The 19,360-nt window shown below is 47.5% G+C and overlaps 1 protein-coding gene across 10 annotated transcripts in view; it reads right to left on the bottom strand.

Annotated features, from left to right (window-relative positions):
- The window catches only part of AKAP13 (A-kinase anchoring protein 13), a 336,674-nt gene that overhangs the window by 33,710 nt on the left and 283,604 nt on the right, over positions 1-19,360 (bottom strand). For 8 of the 10 annotated variants that reach the window (XM_047862510.1, XM_047862509.1, XM_047862508.1 and 5 more), the window contains 3 exons: positions 19,092-19,266; positions 5,138-5,205; positions 2,741-2,807 (listed from right to left, as the gene is read on the bottom strand). In XM_047862510.1, coding sequence (XP_047718466.1) covers positions 2,741-2,807; positions 5,138-5,205; positions 19,092-19,266 — 310 coding nt within the window. The remainder of the gene's footprint in view (positions 1-2,740; positions 2,808-5,137; positions 5,206-19,091; positions 19,267-19,360) is intronic. The other 2 variants (XM_047862506.1, XM_047862514.1) reach the window with 1 other exon arrangement.

A 19,360-nucleotide genomic window follows, 5' to 3' on the forward strand; every position in this document is an offset into this window, starting at 1 on the left:
CACCAGCATTTGGGTTAACAAGTGGTTTCTCCCTGGTAACTGAGCTCCTGTCCCAGATGCGAGCTGCATCGTCTGTCTGTCCCCAGGAGTGTCAAGAACTAGAGGAAATTGTACTGGGGCAGCTGTTATGACTTCACGGTATTTCAGGATGTTTTTGACTTCAGAATTAATAAAAACCATTAATTTCCAACTCAAATTCTATTTAGAAGAAGGTGATATAATAAAACACCAGAAACATGCTACACTTGCACACAACCAGACCCCTCCTGCAGGAAGCACACAAGGATGGAGATGTGGGCCCCGCCCCAACAGAGTGGGGGCTCTATGCCCAAGTGTTCAAGAGCCCAGGGCACAGCCTCGGTGCGGCGGGAGGGATGTCAGCGAGCGGACAGAATCTGATGGAGGAACAAACACTGGTTCCTGAAGAGTGGGAAGGATGTGGATGGGCCAGAAGGAAGACAGGACACTGATGAGGAGAGAGCTGTGTGAAGGAAACAGCAGAAATAATCATGTCGTATGAATGTGGAAAGGAGGGAACCAGTAGAAGAGAAAGGAAGATGTATATAAAGAATCAGTAGAAAGAGCTGGAGAGGCTGAGTGAGGTCATGCTACGCAGAACCCTAAAAGTGATAAAGAACAACTTTGTTTCTTTTTTTTTAAACTAAAAAAAAATTTTGTTATGTAACCTCTACACCCAATATGGGACTCAGACTCACAACCCTGAAATCAAGACTTGCACTGACTGAGCCAGCCAGGCACCCCAAGAACTTTGTTTTAAAAAAAAAATTTTTTTTTTTAAATTTTTACTTATTTTTGAGAGAGACAGAGACAGAGTGCAAGCAGGGGAGGAGCACAGAGAGAGGGAGACACAGAATCCAAAGCAGGCTCCAGGCTGTGCGCACGGAGCCCAACACGGGGCTTGAACTCCCAAACCGCGAGATCATGACCTGAGCCAAAGTCGGATGCTTAACCGACTGAGCCACCCAGGCGCCCCAGAACAATTTTGTTTTCAAAGGACAGCATGGGGGCGGTAGTGAAAGTTATAATTTCCCTTCTTTGAAACCGATCCCTACTCCACTCAGGTTAAGTGACTTAGTATCTCTGAGCCTCAGTTTCCTTCTTTGTGGTGATGGGGACAGTAGCCAAAGCTAACACTTAAGGAGGCCTACCATTAAGTACTTTATAGGTTTGGTCTCGTTTAAACCTGTCGAGCACCCACTGAAACTGCAGTCATTCGTTTCGACGACGGACGGAGTGGGGATGCAGTAAATGTCTAAGGTCACACGGCTATTAAGAGGCAGCGCTTGGCTCCGACCCACACGACTTGAATCCACTATCTGTACTCTTACACCACACTCGTTGGGGGGGGGGGGGGTGGTAACACAGGAATAAAAATACATGTGGGGGTCAGAGGTAACACACACAACCTGGCATAAGACAGGTAGCCTTAAAAAAAAAAAAGATGTCATTTTATCTGATATGGAAGCAAACAGATTTCTGAAGTGAGGGATAATGTCCCGGAAAAAAAGTTAAGGAAGATGAGACCGGTAAAAGGTGCTGGAATAGGCTGGATCGCCGAGACAAGTGGTTGTCGTTCTGGCGAAACTTCTCTTCCAGATATCTACTTGCAGAGATGGGCAGCCAGCAGCCTTAATCTCCCTAAAGGGAATTCCCCATCTCCTGGAAGAATTCAGAGCAACCAGGCGAGCGGCATTGGTTCTCAGGCCAGTGCACCAGCCTCACCTGGAGGGCCTGGAGCACCGCCCTGGGCGCCACCCCTGGAATTTCGGATTCAGTAGGTCTGGGCGGGGCCCAGGAACTCGCACTTCCGATGGATCCAGGAACTACACTTTGAAAAACACTGCCTTGGGGTAAGTCCCACATGGGTGTCTGTAGGGGCCAATTAAGATGATACTCAGAGCTGCGTCGTCCTCGCTTGTGGTGATTTCGGCGGGGAGGGGGGACTGATAACGAAAGTGGGGAGCAGGTCTGTGAAAGAGCACATCCTGCAGTCTGCAACAGCTGACACTTAACACGCGCAGATCTCAAAGTGACAGATGGGGAAAAAAGGATGAATAAGCGTAGGTCCTATGTAATATAAATTCGACACGTGAAACAGTAAGAGACATTTTCAGAGACAGACATGTGCGACAACGGAGCTGAGTGGAAAGAGATGTGTTAAATAACTACAGTGGGTGCTAAGGAGGGAAAGGCATGAGGGAGTGGAGAGCGAAAAAGGGAGAACGTGAAGGAAAACCAAAGTGGAGCCTCGCACACACTGGTGAAGGCAGCATGATGTGGATGGAACAGTGTCATTTACGCAGTTTTCTGTACCACCTGAAGTCATTGGGAAAAAAGAGAATGAGTTACTTAACTTCACAGTTTATGAACTAAGAAGTTCAATCAGCAAGATCTCATTTTCTTTGTGCAACTGTGAGGCCCTAAAAACAAGCGTCGACCCTCGGAAGAGGAATTTCGAGATGCACGGGGTCACCTGCTTAAACACACGGACACAGGGCTGCCTTTTAAGCAAGTACACACACCCTTCTAGAGCTTTCTAAGACAGCCAGATGGCAGAACATTAAGCTTCTGGTCAATGAACCTGCAGCCTTCTCTAACTTAACACGAAATAAATATTCAAATCTTGATTAAGAGTAACAAATGAATTACTACAGAAGTATGTTTAAGTCCTGAACCAGAGAGTCAAAAAGCTGGAAGAGAGGAGGGCGGAGTTACTTACGCTTGCTTCTCATGATGACCGTGGGCAGCGAAGACGTGTCATGTGCCTGCAGGGTCCCCTTGGGCTGCTGGACGAAGAGAAAAAGGAAATAAACAAGTAGATGAAGGCTGTGTCCACAACTTCTTTTCTGTAGACTTCAAGAGGCCTAGGGCAGAGAGAGAGCCAGCCTGGCTCCTGGCCAATGGGCCACAGCTTCCCACCCGTCACCCCCACTGGCTCTCTTCTGAACCCACCAAGTGCCATGGCCCCACAAAGGTGCCTCTCCTGCCCGGAATGCCCTTGTGCCTTCGCCATGGGACATTCTTCTATTCAAGACCAGGCGAGAACTACCTCCTCAGTGAAGCCAGCATCACCTTCTTTCTCCTCCTCTCCCAAGGCGGTGGCTGGAAGCCCCTGAGAATCCTGCACAGGCCTCCACGGAGATTCTCCCCCATTTACGGCCACAGCCCGCTCACCATCTTCCCCACTAGAATGCGGGTTCCCTAAGCCAGCTTCTATGCCTTTTTCTCTTTCTCCAGTGGCCAGCATTAACAAGGTACCAAATAGTTCTCAGGTGAAGCACTAATTTTAGTTGAGGCTGTTGTTGTAGCATCTGACAGAAACACTTTGAGTGAGAAATTACAGACTACACCAATTACCGAGAGAAATCATTAGTGGAAGCAAGTGGTTTCCAAATTAAAAAATGCCCCCTCCCCCCCACTTTCAGGCTGTGTTCTCTTCTAGGGGAGATGCTACATTTCCATCACGAGAACCTAGTACATTCCCAGCAGCGCTGTCTTGTCAGAGATCACAAACTCCATGCCTGTTAGGCCAGGCAGGCAGCAAACGACAGACAAGTGGGAGGAGAGGGAATCCACACATCCTGTGGAGGGCATGGCAGCCACTGGAGCCCCAGTGCGTTACCACTTCCCGTCCATCTTCCCAGCATTTAGGAAACCCAGAAGACAGATACCATTCTGGATGCTTAGGATCAATCAACAGATCAAACATTCCTGACTTCAGACTGCTCGGCAAGTCTGGGGCTTATGTTCTAGTGGGAGGCTGGGGAGTGCAGACCATGTAAAATCAATGTAATAAATAATACAAGCTGTTAAGCACAGACCCTGAGAAGGTGGTAAATACTACGGAGAAAAGGAAAACAAGCAAGGTGAAAATCGGTAATTCTGGGTAAGAGGAAATAACCAGGGTTGTGAGATCTTCCAATTCTTTAAGGAGAAATCAGAAATCCAAATTGATATGAAATGCGATTTTTTTAATAACTGCATTAACCAAAAAACAAAAACAAAACATTACTTTAAGAGCCAAACAAATTTATGTCCATGGCCTGATAAGATCTGGGGTTCAGAAGCCTATCATTTTTACACTAGTTCAGACTAGCGGTAGCCGCATCATCTGGGAACTTGCGGGACATGCGAATTCCCGGGCCCTGCCCCAGAACAGGCAGCTCTGGGAGCTGGCCACAGCGAGCGGTCTTTTAAAAAGTCCCTGAGCTCACGATCTCGCGGTCCGTGAGTTCGAGCCCCGCGTCAGGCTCTGGGCTGATGGCTCGGAGCCTGGAGCCTGTTTCCGATTCTGTGTCTCCCTCTCTCTCTGCCCCTCCCACGTTCATGCTCTGTCTCTCTCTGTCCCAAAAATAAATAAAAACGTGGAAAAAAAAAATTTAAAAAAAAAAAAAAAAGTCCCTGAGTAGGCTCTAACGCGCACTCAAGCACGAGGCCACTGCGCTTAGATAAATGTCTGGTGACCGAGGCAGCATCCTGAGCGTCTGTGTAGACAGCAGCTGGAGGGCACTCTTCGGACAAGGAACAAAAGGACATTGATTTATGGGTGGCCGGAACACCAGAAACCACAGAGGGTACCTAGGGGTATGCCCCACACCCACTCTCCTGAAGGGCCACCTGACAAGCAGCGCCCATTATTGTGCAGTGCACGTTCCCACAGCAGGTGCTACCACATGCCTGGCACTTCCTGTTCTTGTGTCATGTGCCCAGAGCCAACCCCTTTGTGCCCTGCGGACTCAAGTGCTGCCAGGCAGGCTGTGCCAAACCCTAACCCCCTCCCCTCCCGCCTTGGCTCCTCGGGAGGTCAAGGCCCCTGAATGGCACCAGGAGGAAGCCAGGTGTGTGACTGTCCAGGCAGGCCTGCACACACAGTTAAGAAGAAAACCACTGTAACAACACCAGACACATCTACATCATGGAGAAATGTGTATTTAACGTGGGAGTTCTGAAACCCACAGGCTCCCGAGTGCGTTAACTAAGAGACTCCATGGCTTTAAAGACAAACTACAGTCTGGTTATTTTGGTCTCAGTCTTGGTATCAAATGATCACAATAAACAAAAACCACAACCTGGCCTCTCCCAACCCCGAGGACTGGTCCGCTCAGAAACATCTTACCTTCATCTTGACCTTTGCACACGAGGCCAGACTCTCTCTGCAGCCTTTGTGGACGAAAGCACCGCAACCTGAAAAACAAACAAAGCTCAAGGTGACTTCGGGCAAACATATCCCAGGGTCTGACTTCACGCTGCCGTGGCAGCCTGTGGACTCCCAAGCGAAGTCACTCACATGTCAGAATCCGGCTCTGACTGCAACTACAGCCTGTGGTTCCCTTCCAGAAAGCAGGCGTGTGATGTCATTTGGAGGAAGAGAAATGACAGCAGATGCGACTTGTGATTAGTGGAAACTAGAAGTGTGGAGCCGCTCAGGCAGGAAGCGGAGAGGCTACTAAAACAAAAAGCAGAAGCATCTGCCGTCGCCACGGAAAGTCTAAGGCACAAAGACACCCACCAGCAGAGCCCCTTGCCCGGAGCTGGGCAATTTGCACAGCGGTGTCAGAGGCAGAGAGTGGATCCGAGAGTTCACCTGTTTACATGCTTCCACTTGGGATCTTAACCACCCTGAGCTTTGCACAACCCAGCCCGAGTCAGGCGACGCAAAAGAAAGGTCATCAGAACCCCCTGGGCACATCTGGGGAGCCCTGCCCGACCCAGGAGCAAGCGGGCGATGACTTCCGGAAAGACGGGGCAGAGTCCACATCTGCCAAGGATGGGAACCTCAGCCCTTCTTTCTTATTCCCTTAGCTCCAAAGCCACTGATGTAAAAACCCAGTCCTCTGTGCCTCAGCAGGGTCACTGTCAGCTCTTACTGCTGCTATGAAGTCACAGAACAGAACTGTGCCAGGAGGGCCAGAGACCTGTCTGCGGGGACACCCGGTGACGAGAGCATCTCCCTGACAAGAGCAACCAGACACCATTCAGCAGGCAACGCTTCACACGCTGACGCAGGAAGCACAGGTCCTGCCCGTGTCAGCTCACTCACCGGGGGCCAAGACGCTCTCGCAGCGCAGACGTGTGGATCTGGGCAGAGTGGAGGGGCGCCGGGGAGGACAGGACCCAGGGACGCAGATGCCAGAACCCCGGGCCCCAGCGGCCTCTTCCCACAGGCCCTTCCTCGATGGTCGCGCCCGCACTGCCTACTTGGTTCGGGGGTCTCTCCCACGGTACCAGCAGCCACGCCGCACTCTGAGGCGCTTGTGGTTTTCTCCTCCCCAGGGGCTCCTCTGGGACAGGGACCCTTCCTTGTGTGCTGTGGAACCTGTAAGTCTCTCTACCACAGTGCCTGGCTCACGGCACCCATTTAAATGTCCACCCATTTAAATGTCCGCTTTAGACCCTACTAGGCCTCTTGTATCCAAACACCAAGTGCCCTGATACATTTTACAGAATGTGAAATAGCAACTTACCAACACTAAAAGGGGCACAGGAAAAACAGCTATGAAACAACATTTGATTCAGGCTGTGGCTCTGCTAATTAGTTAATTAGTCTGTTCTCAGGGCCTCAGTTTCCCCAGCTATCAAATGAAAGGAGGGTCCACATTTCCTAAGTTCCTTCGGTGTGTTATTCCACAAGATTCTTCATGTTCCATCTCTTAAAGAAGGGAATAATTTTCCAAAGTAAATCCCACTGAATTGTCCCACGAGGTTCATGCAGTGTGACATTTCAACTTCTACGTTACCTGAATTACCACTAATTACCACCCCTCAGAGCACGGTCAGGGAGGGGCCCTGACTGGAGGAGTCTGGACAGAGGCGACCACCACACAAGAGGCTACTGGGGGCAAGTCCAGAGGTGGATGGGTCAGAGTTAGAACCGGTCTGCAGTCATGGTCGGGGAGTGGGGAAGAGGCTGTATTCTAGGCCTTTCATTCCTAGGCCTGCCTCTGGCCCCCATCTAGCTAACTTCTACAACTCTACCCCATGGGACATTCTCTGGCCACCTTTCTGATGTTACCAGACCAGAAGAGACGATGGCAGCAGGAAGGGAGGCTCCCCTGGGGAAGGCTCACAGAGGCACCAACAAGAGGAACAACCTGGAAGGTTTCAACTCCATCAAAACTGTATTCTTGCCTCTGCTGTGTTCCTTCTCCGGGAGCAGACTGCGAGGGAGTGACCTCGATGCCATGCTCCTTGTCATTTCTACGGTCTGCGAGCATCTCCACGTAAGCAGGGGAAGCTGCCCCAGTCAGCAGTGGAAGAGAGGTTACGGACCCCTGAACGGGAATGCCGGGATTTCTCAGCAATGTCCCGTTCTGGGCATAAAGAGGTCACTGCAGAAAGACCCCTGGGGAATGACTCATTCTAATCAGTAAAAGAAAACAGTCTGAGGATGTCTCACTAAAGAACCGGAAACCACTGGCCCTTGTTAATTTGTCCAGTTCTCTGAGACTTGAAAATGACCCATTTTGATAAAGAAGTTGCTGTTTTACTACTGAGAGAAAAAGCAGAATCACGAAGAGAAATCCACCTAACTCCCGAGATGCCAACGTGGCTATGCCCTTCTTCCCATCATGCAATGCAACTCCTAGGATCTAGACCCCAGGGAAGCTTGGCTGAAGACTTTACGCCTCTCCAGCCAACGGTCTTCCAGGAAGGGCCAAAGAGGCAATAGGTAGGCTGGACCATACATCTTTATTGATTTGTATTTAAATTCTTTGCCTCTCACCTCCCGAAAACTCTTCAATGGCTCCCTGTCACCTTTAGGATCGTATCTCTTGCTTGACTTGACGGAACCCGCCACGCATTGGTTGAACGTCCAGCCCCTCACCAGGTTCGGCCATGCCTGTGGGCCCTGAATAGAAAATGGTGTTTTGTACTTGTGTCCCTTCCCCTACTGGGCTGGAAGGACTCAGCTCTACGATGTCCTCTCCGACTCCCCCAGGGAAGGAGAGAGTCCCCACGTCTGCACTGGGGGGACTCCGTGCTCGCCTCCGTCACAGTGCTGTCCCGGACACACTCGTCCCCTGGACAGAAAGCTCCCTGAGGGAGTCTCACTTTGTGTTTTACAATTTTTACACCCCTGCTCCCAGCTGCTGGCCCACAGGAGCACCAGGTGTCTCAAGAGGGTGGCAGGTGGGCTCCACGCTGCCGGCCCCACAGCAAGAAGCGTACACGGCAGTGGAGGCCAAGCCCCGCAGCCCTTTCCCAGCAAGACAGATGTATTCGCCCACCCGCGCCCCAGCCTCACTCGGGACGCCTGCCATGCAGAGGCTGGGGAGCGCGCGGCCACCCAGCTCCAGGGCCTAGATGAGCCGCCGGCTCTTCACGCAAAGGCTTCAGAGCTCCCCTGGCCATCTTCCCTCCGTCTTTCACACACCCCTGCTCAGCTTAAGTGTTTCACACACCTCTTCTTTAATCCCGTGCGTCCGGCCCTGCCCTGTGTAGGAGAGAGCGCCTCTCCTTCACTCCATTCCACTCAGACAAAAGAAAACGTGCAAGGGTTCGCAGATGACAGAAACTAACGAGCCCATGTTACAGACGAGGAAAACCACGCATTTTGAAACACGATTAAATGTACTGCCACACATAATAACAGCAGCTTGAAAGTATTAAAAGACTCGTTAGCAAAACAGTAAGACACAGAAAGAAAAGCTGTACAGACTGAACAGGCAACTCAACCACACAAAACGGTGCCTGACCTCTCCAGAAATCAGAGAAACGCAAACTAAGCCAACAGAGAAACACCATTTCGTATCCAACCAGGCTGGATAAAATAAAAGCCTGCCAATTCTAGGTGGGAAACGGTGATGTGGGAACGCTCAGCACCTGCCCCGGTATCTGGAAACTGGCATCTCCACTTTGGAAGAGTCATTTGGCAGCTAGTTGACAACGTGCCCGCTTTATGAGTTAGCAATTCCCTTCCTGGTGGACAGCCTGGTGATGATGTCCCGTGTACTCCTGCTTGTAACAGAGAAATGACCCAAGTAACTTAGTAGTGGGACAGATTTGAGAGATTCATAAAATGGAACACCATACAAGAGCTCTAAGTCAGCGATCTGGATTCAAGCTGCTTCAGTGTTCTGGCTCCCCCAGATCTAATGTTGAGGAGAATAAAGCAAATTGCAGAATGAGGAATAGTGTGTGGGACCATTTATGTAAACTACAAAGACTTAAGGGTTGTTGACGTAGAAGATAAAATGATAAAATCCTATCTTCCATTCCAGTTACAAAAGTACATTTTCTTCTTTGGTTTTATGAAAATCCGTAGGTTTCTGGCATCTCTGGGCAACAGACGGGATGGGATGTGCCTGAGGACTGGCCACTAATTCTGACCCACAAGTGACCCATCAGCATCCTGGTTTCCAAATTGCACCCTGCCTGTTCCTCTCTCCCTGATCAGGTCCATCTCCCGAAAGAACGAAACAAAGACGATTTGGGGGGAGGTTTGGGGGGTGGTGCCATCACTTTTCAACAGACTTCAGCAATATTCAACTTCTCAGGCCGGTGTCTGAGATTTAAAAGACAATTCCAACCGATGAAATGTAAGAGCAGCCGTAATAGAATGTACATCTAAAAGACAACTTTCCCCCACTTTCTTAGTTGAGACAGTTCCCCAAACTCATACCCTGGCTGATGTTTTACTGTGCCCTGTAATAGGGTGGCGAGGCTCAGCGATCAGTAATTCATGCAGGGCCGTCTGCCTAACATACTCAAGCTCCCACTTGGAAAATACTCAGCTTGTTACCAAGTTGCTCTGGACTCAGTTCACAGCCCATTTTAGTGGTGTGTGGGGGTGATTTAGAAACTCTGGCCCACTGACATCAGCCAGAGTCATGAGGTTAAAACCTTACTCTCTGTTTCGGAAAACAGACAATTACCAAGAACACAAGAGCCGAAGATAAATCTAATAGAGTCAAGCTCTTTGCCACAAACCATACCATGTTGTTAGGGAGATCAAAGAATTATTTGGCCTTTTATTTATTTATTTAAAAAAAAAAAAGACTTCCTAAGAGCAGTAAGTAATATGCTTTCATTTTTCAAAGTTATTTAAAAAAAAAAAAAAGGTCTCAGCACAGTGGTTTACGAGAACAGTGCCGACTCCTAATTAGATTCCTCTGAACTTAAATGCAAACAGCCCAGCCTTCAACAACAACAAAAATTTTTTTTCACTACCAAGAGGCATCAAACAAAAGAATATGAAGGAAAACCCACAGAACTGGGAAACATCCTCTGTTGATACATTTTTTTTTTTAACCTCTGTCACCAACCGCCACAGGTCTGTGGTGAACTGTTATAGACTACACGTTGCTTCTCTTTCAGCAGAAAAACCAAAAACTACCTGTCAGAGAGACCAGCTTGAGAAAATCAGCTTTAAAGAAGGATAAGAGCAATGACCATGCCAAATGGAACAGAAATCACACAACGGCCTGGGCACAGGAATGCTATGGCAGGAAGGATTCACCTTTTTTTTTTTTGTAATTTTTTTTTAATGTTTCTTTATTTTTGAGACAGAGGGAGACAGAACACGAGTGGGGGAGGGGGAGAGAGAGAGAGGGAGACACAGAATCTGAAACAGGCTCCAGTCTCCGAGCTGTCAGCACAGAGCCCCATGCGGGGCCTGAAACCGGAGTTGAAGTTGGATGCTTAGGCGACTGGGCCACCCAGGCACCCCTAAAGGAGCGGCCTTCTTAAGCTGAGCTCTGAGGTGAGGGACCTTCCCACCCTGAGTCCACTGATCATCCTCAGGGAACATGCTTAGAGTCCTGCCTTACAGACACAGATCTGGGGGAAAATTCTTGGATCCTTCTCAAGGAGCAGGCTGAAGGGTCACTTTTAAGGACAGAAATGTGCAACTTCCTCCTATCATTTCAACTCTAACCAGGAAAACTAAAACAAAACAAGCAACAATGAAAACAACAGCAACAATAACAACAAAACTATTTAGGTATGAACCAATGTAGAAATATATGCTCCAAAGTGCTTTCTGCAACTTGTTTGTTTCAAATCTTTGGGGAGTGTGAAACACCGTGGTCTGGACTGATGGCAGCTTATTAGCTACAATGCATGTAAAATGTTCTTCCTTGCCGGTGTAATAACCACAGAGCTGATGCACAGAACAAAGAGGAAAGCCACAACAAAGAGCCAAATCATCTCAGGTGAGAGGCTCACATAACAGCAGTTTTCAGAAGAACACTGGTAAACAAAAATGGAACAGAATGCAGGGCTCTGCTTGAATAAGAACTGACTTTGTGATTTAGGCTCTTCTTTTTACCTTCTTTTTCCCTAAACAATAAATTTCTTTTAAAATCCAAAGCAAAAATCTGACCATCACATGCATTCTGAACTCTCATGTTTCCTACTCTGATTCCAGCTGATCTACTTGTTTATTTTTTTAATCAAGAGAAACAACCTACCACAAAAGTACTCAGAAGCTGCTAACACAACAGAAAATAAATCAACAATCATCTCAAGATCATCTTACGTCTGTTTAAAGCAAATAAAACAGAACCACTAACACGATCCGAAACCCAAACATAATGAATTCCTTACTCCGAAGGATTCCACCACACATTCCAAAGACCAAAGTATTTGTGGCAGCTGGAAAGAACAGCTGATGATTCAAGGGAAGCTTTACGGAGTGGAAGAAGTAAGAATTGGAAACACACTCTTTCCTTTCTCTGTTAAAGTTAAAGCGAGAGGTGAATTCTGGCTGAGAAAAAAAGACCTGCCAGGTTTCTGCTGGACGGAATTACTTGGAAGCAGTCCTGGCAGGAGGCTTCAGTCCTTGCTTCTTTTCCCGCCACAAGCAGGTTGCAAAGAACTATCATGGAGCCTTTGCTCCTTGCTGTTTCTGGTGTCTATGATCAGGACCACTTCCACGCAAGTCCACGGAAAGGGACTCAAGCTTTCACCCAGAATTAGGATGTACTACAGACTGGTTCGGGTGTATTTCAGCAGAGTCAAAAGCAGGTGATAATGTTGAAAACGTGCTGTCCTGTTGAATCACTTAGTATACGCATGCAGAGGGATATGTTAAAGGGACTGATGACATCTGGAACACTGGAGCCCATCAGTATTGGCCACCATCCTCCTTCATTACGATGGGTGACATGGCTGATCTTTCTGAACCACGACTCAAAACTGACGAAGCAGGTGCCTGGGGGTGAGGCTGCAGGGGTCAGCAAGGAAGGTTATATTAGACCAAAAAGGAAAGCTACTGGGAGGGAAGTGACGGACTGGAGGGATGCTACGTTTCCTGAGGTTCTTGGGAAGATCCTGAGCATGGGAGGGAATGGAGAAAAGGGAGAGAGGGTTCCGAGTCCCCAAGTTACTCATCTTTTCCACTTCCTGCTAAGATAACAGATGGTGCTTCACACACATGAATATTCACTGCAGGCTCTGTTCTTCAGGAAGCTGGAGAGAATCAGCAGATTACTTCTGCTCCCTTGGGAAAATGACCACATATCGCTCCTCCGCTTTCAAGCCTTGATCTGCACCCCCCCCCCCCTTTTTAATTAAGTGGCAGGCCGCACACTGTCATACACAAATCTTAATGCCACCACCAAACGCTGAGCCCACTTCCACACTCTCCCGGAGCCTAGTGCAGAGCTCTGAAGTTTCTGAGGAGGGCCGGTATGCAAGTTAAACGTGTATTTTTGGAGCTTAGGTGCACATGAGGGAAACTATCAAACTGCTCCTTTCTGCTGTCTGATTCTTCCCATTTAAACTTCAAAAACATCATTCTTTACCCTTGTCTTTGCAGAGCAGGTGGAGCCTAGATGACTTACGACATTTCAGTTAGATCAAGCAATTGCCAGAAATCAAAGAGCCACTGGCTGAGGACATTCTGATGCTCCTTCTCCCTCCAAACAGAAAAGATTCTAGCGATGACACACTGGGCTCTATGAAATAATTTGTTTCCAGAAGAAACAGACTTCTCGGGTGACTTAATGCTAAAGTTTACAAGTTAAATCAAAGAGGTTCAATCCAGAAAAGTCCCATCCCATTATAAACACTGTTAGCATAAAACTAGTAGCCAATCTGGTGTTTTACCGGTTTTCTACTTTGAAAAGCCTTAAGTGAAATACTGTCATATTATGTGCCATCAAAAATGTAAAATATTTAGGACAGACTGAGTTACGATCTTTTTTTTTTTTAAACTTTTTTTTTTTAAATTTTTTTTTTCAACGTTTATTTATTTTGGGGACAGAGAGAGACAGAGCATGAACGGGGGAGGGGCAGAGAGAGAGGGAGACACAGAATCGGAAACAGGCTCCAGGCTCTGAGCCATCAGCCCAGAGCCTGACGCGGGGCTCGAACTCACGGACCGCGAGATCGTGACCTGGCTGAAGTCGGATGCTTAACCGACTGCGCCACCCAGGCGCCCCGCATATGGATTTTTAATGCAGGTTTAAAATTAGTCTAAAAGATATATATGCATGTATATATTCAAAAACCGGCAGAATTTCCAAAACAGTTCCACAAAAAACATCCTGAAAACCACTGCCCTGTCTATTCAACTAATTACTACATGGACTTGTGGCTGGTAAGTTAAGTCCACGAGTCTCCTCCTACATTTAGTTCTTCCTCATGGGTTGCTCTGGGGTCCTCAGGCCCCAGACGTTTCTAAGACGTGTCCCAGGTCCCCCTCTCGGGGAGAAATTGTAGCACACGCTCTCCCACCAGTGTGAGCAGCTCAACAGTCCAGGAAACCCTAGCCCTGCTTCCTCACGGAGGGAGTCCAGCAAAGAGAAGTTCTATTCGTGTCTAACAGGAAGAGGCATCAAGAAAACAAAAACGGGTCTAGGGCGCCTGCGGTCGAAAGAGGTGCACCCTCCTACGCGACGGCAGATGTTTCTATCTGACAAATCGATCCTGCGCCAGCCGCACGTTTAAGCCTGAGTCATCACAGTCTCACGTAGGCTAAGAATTAATGTAGCCGAGGAGGATAAAAGTCAACTGCTGTAACCTAGAAAGAACACAGACACAAAAGCCAAGGACAGTAGAAGACAAAACATGTCCTGGACATGAATCAGGCAACCTTTCCGTTCCAAATTTACACTGAACAAAGGTGTCTGCAGCCAGTCACGGCCAGAGCCATCCCGCTACTGCAGCCATAAAACAATGGTTCTTACCATTCCCTAGAGCACAATGCAAAAAATTCTCTGGGTCTTCAACAAAGGTTTTCCTTTCCACACAGGTTCTGTCCCTAAACCTTCTGATGATATTTCACCTCACACCTCAGCACTGAGAGTCTGCAGAACCAACTATGTTGTTCTTATTCAAGCTGCCGCTGTCAGTATCGTGGGGACAGGGCACCTCTCCAGTCTTCTGTTAAGCGACTGCTCTCTGGTGACCATTCTGCTCTTTGTCTGTTGAGCTCTGGAATATACTACCAACATATTTTGCTCCTTCATCAGAGACCAGCTGACAACGAGAAAAACCTTTAAAATTATCAGTGATCCAAGGTTTGCATTTTGGTTCTGCTCATACAAAATAACAGACGTATAGTCATTAAAAAATTTAAATAAGAGTATAAAATAAAACCTGAAGCCTCCCTTAATCTCTCCTCTCCTAGTCTCTTCCTCTAAACTGTCAACAGCTTGGGGTATACCCTGTTAAATATTCTTGTGTATTTACACCAACAAGTAGTGTCTCACTGGTCTTCCGTAAGTTCAGATCATACATCTAGTTCTACTTCTTGCCTTTTCAACTTATCAAAGCGTCTTGGAGGCCTGTTTGTGTCTGTAGAGCTACCCCAGTGGCTGGCAAACTATCCACTTGGCGGGCAGAGTCTCAAGGGAATACGGCCACGTTCACTACTTAGGGCTTGACCATGGCCAGAACCGAGCGGCCACAAGAAAGACCTGCAAAGCCTCACACACTTGCCTCCAGTTCCCTTACAGAAAGAGCTGGCCGACCCTTTTTAGTACCAGCTCCAAATTCCATCTGATGAATCTACGACATTTTACGGATGGATATCGAGTGTCTTTACCTTCTCCCCGATTACGAATCATGCTTCAGTGAGTAGGTACCAAGAAAGACCTGCAAAGCCTCACACACTTGCCTCCAGTTCCCTTACAGAAAGAGCTGGCCGACCCTTTTTAGTACCAGCTCCAAATTCCATCTGATGAATCTACGACATTTTACGGATGGATATCGAGTGTCTTTACCTTCTCCCCGATTACGAATCATGCTTCAGTGAGTAGGTACCAAGGGTTATGACGCTTTGAGAACTCTTCTCACAAGCCCTCGCCAACCGCTAGAAAGGAGGGACATTACGTAATGTGACAGAGGCGCTAAATATCGCAACAGTGGCAATCACATTACAACATATAAATGTGTCAAATTCACGTGTTTGCACACCTTCAATTTCCAGTGTTATACCTCAAGTATACTCAATCGAAAAGACAAAAGGTGCCTGACACACACTGCTGCTCAATAAATATTTGTTGACAGGAGGCTTCTGAATGAATCATAAAACCAAATGCCATGTTTTGCAGAGTTCAGGTGACCAGTCTTTGTTGAAGAACTTCACTTAAGGAACTCACGTGCATAATTACTGACAGTTAAATGTAAAGAATAAATTCAGTCTGAAGTCATACGAGTTTCTAGAATATTCACCCAGCTCTCCTTTCACTGCAACAGGTTACAGAGTGGAAGTCATTTTCCTCCTTTATAAACAAACAGAATTCAGAACAATCTACTGATGATGTGGAACACTGAAATAGCTGAAAAATCTCCACAAAGATCCTTCCAAGGCTATTTCTACTCCTGAAATTTTATTCAGTTATTTTTCACATCTACGCCTTAGCTGCGCTGTTCTGTTCCTACATTAGAAATTCTATTCATTTTAACTTTTTAATAATTCTCAACGTCTTCCCCTGTCTACGCACTTGCTAACTTCCTCATGGTGGTTCACTTCCTCGTGTGTTATCCGTGTATTTTTTATCTTAAACTCAGCTTCGGCTTTATAGGACTATTTTCCTTCCCGTGGGAAGCCTGTTTTACTGGTGACCCTACGGTTCAGTTCTGTATTTGTTTCTGCTGAGCTTCCTTAGTGTTTTTATCATTTTCAGATTGGGATTTCATTAAACCGCTTGTGAAAAATTTCTTAGTTTGAGGTATGAATGGTGTGCATTTGGACCCCAGATTCATATATAATGCAGAATTCTCACCCAGAGCCCTGGGCGAAGGCAAGTTTCCTTGCTGCTTCTGAAGGACCAGTGGGTGGAGTTTTTCTAGGTCCTTCAGTATGGACGTTGCAGACTTTAAAGCTCCTGGTTTCATTCGGGAGTCTCAGTTCCAGCTCCCACCTTGTGCCCTCGAACCACACATCCTGTCCTCGGTTGACAGGGAGGCTCTTCATTGCTCTGATTAGGAGTTTCTTCAGGGATTTTCCTTTCTGCAGGCTCGGTTATGTATTAGTTTAGTGTTTTTATTTATTTATTATTTATTAATATATTGCATCGAACATTTCTGTTTTACAGCAGAAAGCAGGTGTTCAGTCTCCTCCACTGATGAAGTTCTTCGAATATCAAGTTCATACTGTCAATCAAGAAATACGAGGTCTTTCTGTTTTTCTCTGAGACCAGTGCCCCTCAAATGGAGAACAGGCACTTTGCGGGAGGGATACACAAAATGATTCTTTGGGACACGGGGAGGGGAGGTTTTACAGCTCTCACTTATATGGACTTAAAAGAGAAACAGAATTAATAAACAGATGATGTACTGGTGCCTCACTCAGCCCTTTGTGTTGCGCTTAGATGTCCGAGAGGGCCCTGGAGGTTAAGAGCACTTGAAAGAAGCTGGGGATGTGTAACAGAGGCTCCTGTCCTCATCTGCTCACTTTCAGCACGCTGTGGTGAATGGAAATTCACAGGTGCTCAATGCAGTGGGCTTAGAGAGTATATTTGGTTCCAACTAAAATAAAATGAAAAAGGGACTTACACAGATTCCTGCAAAGAACCCACTGACCTAAGAGTATTATTAAGAAGATGAATAGCTAACCAGCACACAAGACAATGGCAAATCTGACTTCTCTTATTCCTGGAATGGGCTCTTTAGAAGTAAGGTATAGGACAAGTGTGTAATTCCTGCATTAAATATATACACCCTGGGGGCGCCTGGGTGGCACAGCTGGTCAAGCGTCTGACTCCTGATTTCGGCTCAGGTCATGATCTCATAGTTCATGAGACTGAGCCCTGTGTCAAGCTCTGTGCTCACAGCACGGAACCTGCTTGGGACTTTCTCTCTCTCAAAATAAACAAACTAGTGTGTATACATACACACACACACACACACACACACACACACACACACACACACACACGTATATACACCCTGCGTGAGTAGGCTAAAGACGTTTTAATGATGCACAAACATACTAAAAAGTGCTTGGTGACTGCTGCCCTAGGTAACCAAGTTATCCCAGTACCAAGGAGCTGACTGTGTCAAGAAAACCAAACGCGTTTGGCTGACGGCCTAGGGAAGTGCCCTAACAGAACCTGGGCCCCACAGTAACATGCAGGGGGGAGTGGACAGTGGTGGCCCCTCGTTTCCTAGAAGTCACATAAAGCTTACCACTAACGCTGGAACTCTCAACTTCCTGGTGAGTCGAATGTCGGGGAGGACCTAAGCATGTGTGGGATCCGCCCACAGGATGCATAAAGATTTCGAGAAGAGCTCCTCCCAGGAGGTGGTGTTGTTTTTAAAGTAGGGCGGTACAATCAACAGGGCTGCAGACAACATTTGGGATATATCGACAAAAGTCCTCTTTCAAGGACGTGATGGTAAAGCTAGTCATTCAGAAAGCCACGACAGCTGTGGTGCAGACAAGCCGGGCTGTGGGCTGTGTGCTGGCTTAACTCCACTCTGTCTCTTCAAGAAAGCAAGTGAGCGGAAGTCAATTCTGCAGTAGTTCCGAATCTGCTCAAGTGAGCTTTTAAACGTTGCAAATTTCAGTAAGTTAATTATTTTTGGTAACAAATCCCTTGGGGTATTCCACAGAAATGACTGAGAACAAGAAACGTCATAAATACCATAGTCTGAGAAGCGTTTCTTGGCGTCTAAGTTGTTAGTCACTATCTTGTCTGAACCCGTTATAGGTGCCACACGGTGCTAATCATCTCTGCCTTCAGGGTGACCGGGCTGGGCCTGGGGGTGGCTCGATCTCCAGAATGGTCAGTTCCGGCCACAAGCGGCCTCACAAATTTTCTTTGGTGTGTGTGCGGCGATGATTACTTTCTATCCATCTAACGACAACAGTTTTGAGATATGGTGCCTTAGAGCCGGGTCTCTGCTAGATACAGCTGGTAGTCTGCTTTTGTACGGCCCATAAACTACAAACGGTTTTTACATTTTTAAATGGTTGAGATACAGACCAATATTTTATAATATATAAAAATGACATGAAATGCAAGTTTCCCTGTTTATAAATGGAGTTTTATCGGAACACAGCCATGCTCACTGGTTTATGTATTGTCCGTGGCTGCTTTTGCACAATAGCAGAGTTCAGTAGTTGTGTGGGGACCGTGCAGCCCACGGAGCCTAAGACACTTGCTGGTGGGCCTTGACAAAAAAAGTTAGCCACCCTCTGCCTTACAGTATCTTATCAAAACCAGGAACCACACTCGGTTAACAGACGGGGCTTTAAGGTGCTTCTGATCAGGTCAGCGACAGGTCAATACAGGACATCTCTGCCCACGAAAGTACCTTCCCTTGGGAGTCACCACGACTTGATGTTGGCAAATGGCCGACACACATGCCAAAAAATGAGCGCATACGGCCTGACAAAGGACTGCTGTGTGGCTTTTGAGTTGGAGGCCACGAGGCTGTTTTGATGATGACACAGACTTCCAGGACAACAGAACGGCGTAGAAGAGATTGGGGCTCTCTGCAAAAACATACAGGCTGTATGCTCTACATCGAGAACTGATGACCCTCCTGATGTTTAAAGGCAGACACAACAGGCTGACTTGTCCACACACACCAGGAAGGGATACGGGGTGGATGGGCGGGAAGCCTGGGGCAAGCCCAGAGCCGTGCCTCAAAGGAAGGGGCGTGTCACTTACTTGCACAAGTGTAGGCGTCCTTGCTGGTGAAAGGCTTCACGCACTGGCTACAGCTGACGGGACCCACAACAGGGATGGAACTGAAAGCGTGTCCGTTGACAGTCTTCTTGTCCTTGTCCTTCTCCTTCAAATCTTTCTCCTTCTCCTTGATTTTCTCTTTCTCTTTTTCCTTTTCCTGCCAAAGAAAAGAGTTTAGAGTTAGTTGGACGCCAGAGCCTTCCCTTCACCCGGGCACCCGGACGGCATGTGGTCAACGGTGGGTCGTGGCG

The sequence above is a fragment of the Prionailurus viverrinus genome, chromosome B3 (assembly GCF_022837055.1).
Source record: "Prionailurus viverrinus isolate Anna chromosome B3, UM_Priviv_1.0, whole genome shotgun sequence".
NCBI lineage: Eukaryota > Metazoa > Chordata > Mammalia > Carnivora > Felidae > Prionailurus > Prionailurus viverrinus.